Here is a 2,716-nt window from a genome sequence, read left to right as displayed (position 1 = left end):
TGTAGACCAGGCTGGTCTCGAACTCACAGAGATCCACCTGCCTCTGCCTCCCGAGTGCTGGGATTAAAGGCGTGCGCCACCATCGCCCGGCCTCAGGGTTTCTCTTTGTAGCCCTGGCTGTCCTAGATTTTGCCATGTAGACCAGACTGACCTTGAACTCAGAGATCCAGGCCTGGGAAGATTTCTCAGTGGTTAAGAGCACTGGATGCTCTTCCAGAGGGTCCTGGTTACATTCCCAGCACCCACATGGCTGCTCACAACTGCTCGCTCTTTCTTTCTTTCTTTCTTTCTTTCTTTCTTTCTTTCTTTCTTTCTTTCTTTCTATTAGCACATATTTATTTAGGTGGGTGTAGTGGTACATGCCTTTAATCCCAGCACTTAGGGAGGGAGAAGCAGAATTTCTGAGTTTAAGGTCAGCCTGGTTTATATAGTGAGTATCAGAATGGCCAGAACTACATAGTAAGACCCTGTCTTAGGGGGAAAAAAAGATGTGTTTATTTTATTGTATGTGTAGGAATGTTTTGCCTGCGTGTAAGTATATGTACTGTGTGCCTATGGAAGTCAGAATGCGTTGGCTCCCCTGGAACTGGAGTTACAAATGGTTATCATATGGGAAGAGGGAATTGAACTCAGGTCCTCTGCAAGAACAACCAGTTCTTTTAGCCAGCTGAGTCAGCGTCTCCAGCCCCACTTCAGGGATTCCTGCCCTGTCTACTTCATTCTCATGGCTTTGGCTCCAGATTTCCCTGCCCAGCTCCCTCTGCTCCCCTAGGTAGCAGAGCTGCAGGAACAAGTGAAGTCCCAGAGCCAGGAGCAGGCCATCTTGCATCGCGCCTTACAAGACAAAGCTGCTGAGCTGGAGGTGGAGCGGATGAGCACCAAGGTCTGAGCCAGGAGACTTGAGGGAGGGGGACAGAGACCCTGACCAGACACCGGGGAGGAGGAGGCTCTAAAGAAGATATACACGCATCCTTACCAGACCCTGCAGATGGAGCTGAATCGGGCTCAGGAGGCCAGGCAGAGGCAGGAGCAGCTGACAGCCTCTGCTGAGGAGCAGCTGAAGTTCTTGGTCCGTGCCATGAGCAGGTATCTTCTGTGGGGTGGCGGGTGGTGGGGTGCTGCTTCCCTGAGCAGCCTCGGGCTGAAGGGTGCAGAAGGGGGACACCTCTATCTCACAGCATCGCCCGCTGTGAACTGACTCACCTTTGGTTGGAGGGGATCCTGCTTCCTGCAGGTCGGTCCAGTAGCCTTTGAAGCTAAGTAGGGCACCTGGGTGGAGCCACGGCTTCAGAGCTCAGTGGTGGGATCTGTCCTTCCTTCTTACTCATGCCCTGTTTAGTTGGGGAAAGCATCTAAGCCGGACAGCCAGACTGGTCTATAGCTCAGCACAGCACTGGACTGATGTTCAGGAATCCCTGGAACAGACTAGTCAGAGGAGCCCCTGCCCAGATGCAGAGTGTCGTGCGAGCCTCCTGTCTCCAGGAAGCCTCCCAGGCTTAAAGAGTATCCGAAACCTCAGCTGAGGGAGGCAGACAGTGCCAGAGCCTGAGTGGCAGCCTGCAGTAGAAGCCTCACTCAGAGCTTGGCCAGCCCCAGTGCCCACTGTTGGCCGCTGTGGGTTTTGCTGAGCGCTTCCCTGGGCTATGGATTGCAGATCCAGGGCGGTTCTGACCTGGGAGCCTTGATGGTTCCTCACTGCACAATGCAGGCCAGGCAGGATGGCACATGGCTGTGGGAATGATTTCTTATTAATAAAGAAACTGCCTAGGCCCATTTCATAGGCCAACCCTTAGGTAGGCGGAGAAAACAGAACAGGATGCTGGGAGAAAGAAGCTGAGTCAGTGAGTTGCCATGGTTCTCGCACTCCAGGCAGATGCAGGTTAAGATCATTCCTGGTAAGCCGGATCGTGGACTACATAGAATAATAGAAATGAGTTAGATTAATATGTAAGAGCTAGCCAATAAGAGGCTGGAACTATTGGGGCCAGGCAGTGTTTAAAAGAATACAGTTTCCGTGTAATTATTTCGGGACATAAGCTAAACTAGCCATGTGGGCGGCAGGGTGCTGGGGACGCAGCCCCGCCGCTCCTATTTCAACACATGGCGGCTTTAAACCCAGACTCAGCTACCTGGGACTCTGTCTCAACCCTTACCATCCCTTCCCTGCCAAACCAAATGAGACGCCCTAGCCATGGTGTTGGGTTTGTTCTCAACTGGATTTTATTTTGAGGTTTTTTTGTTTTGTTTTTGTTTTTGAAGACAGGGTTTGGGCTGTCTTGCGTAGCCCTGTCTGTCTTGGAACTTGCTCTGTAGACCAGGCTGGCCTCTAATTCAGAGATCCACCTGCCTCTACCTCCCTAATGCTGGGATTAAAGGTGTGCACCACCACTGCCAAGCTCAGCTGGATGTTTTTATCTGACAATCACTAAAGCTTAAGCATTTATGTTTTTAAGGTCTGCTAAGGAGCTTGATTGATTAATTGATGTACTGTGACCTTCAGGGTCTGCCAAGGTCTCATCCCTCCTAGTGGTCTCGGTCCCCCCTTTCCTTGCTGCTTAACAGCCTACGTCCCCACTTATGTAACAGTACAGGACGGATGTGTCCTCTGTCCACTCTGCAGATCCTTCAGGACGGATGTGTCCTGTGTACACACTGCACGTCCTTCAGGACAGATGTGTCCTGTGTACACACTGCAGGTCCTTCAGGACGGATGTGT

General features: G+C 51.7%; 1 protein-coding gene across 6 annotated transcripts in view; it reads left to right on the top strand.

Moving 5' to 3' along the window:
* Cchcr1 (coiled-coil alpha-helical rod protein 1) overlaps positions 1 to 2,716 on the top strand; it is a 13,582-nt gene that overhangs the window by 7,757 nt on the left and 3,109 nt on the right. For all 6 annotated transcript variants that reach the window (XM_013355047.2, XM_026777834.1, XM_026777833.1 and 3 more), the window contains 2 exons: positions 773 to 883; positions 980 to 1,086. In XM_013355047.2, the coding sequence (XP_013210501.1) occupies positions 773 to 883; positions 980 to 1,086 (218 nt within the window). The remainder of the gene's footprint in view (positions 1 to 772; positions 884 to 979; positions 1,087 to 2,716) is intronic.

Source organism: Microtus ochrogaster, unplaced genomic scaffold, assembly GCF_000317375.1.
Source record: "Microtus ochrogaster isolate Prairie Vole_2 unplaced genomic scaffold, MicOch1.0 UNK87, whole genome shotgun sequence".
NCBI classification, from domain to species: Eukaryota; Metazoa; Chordata; class Mammalia; order Rodentia; family Cricetidae; genus Microtus; species Microtus ochrogaster.
Note: the sequence above shows the minus strand (reverse complement) of the source record. Positions and strands in the feature narration are given on the sequence as shown.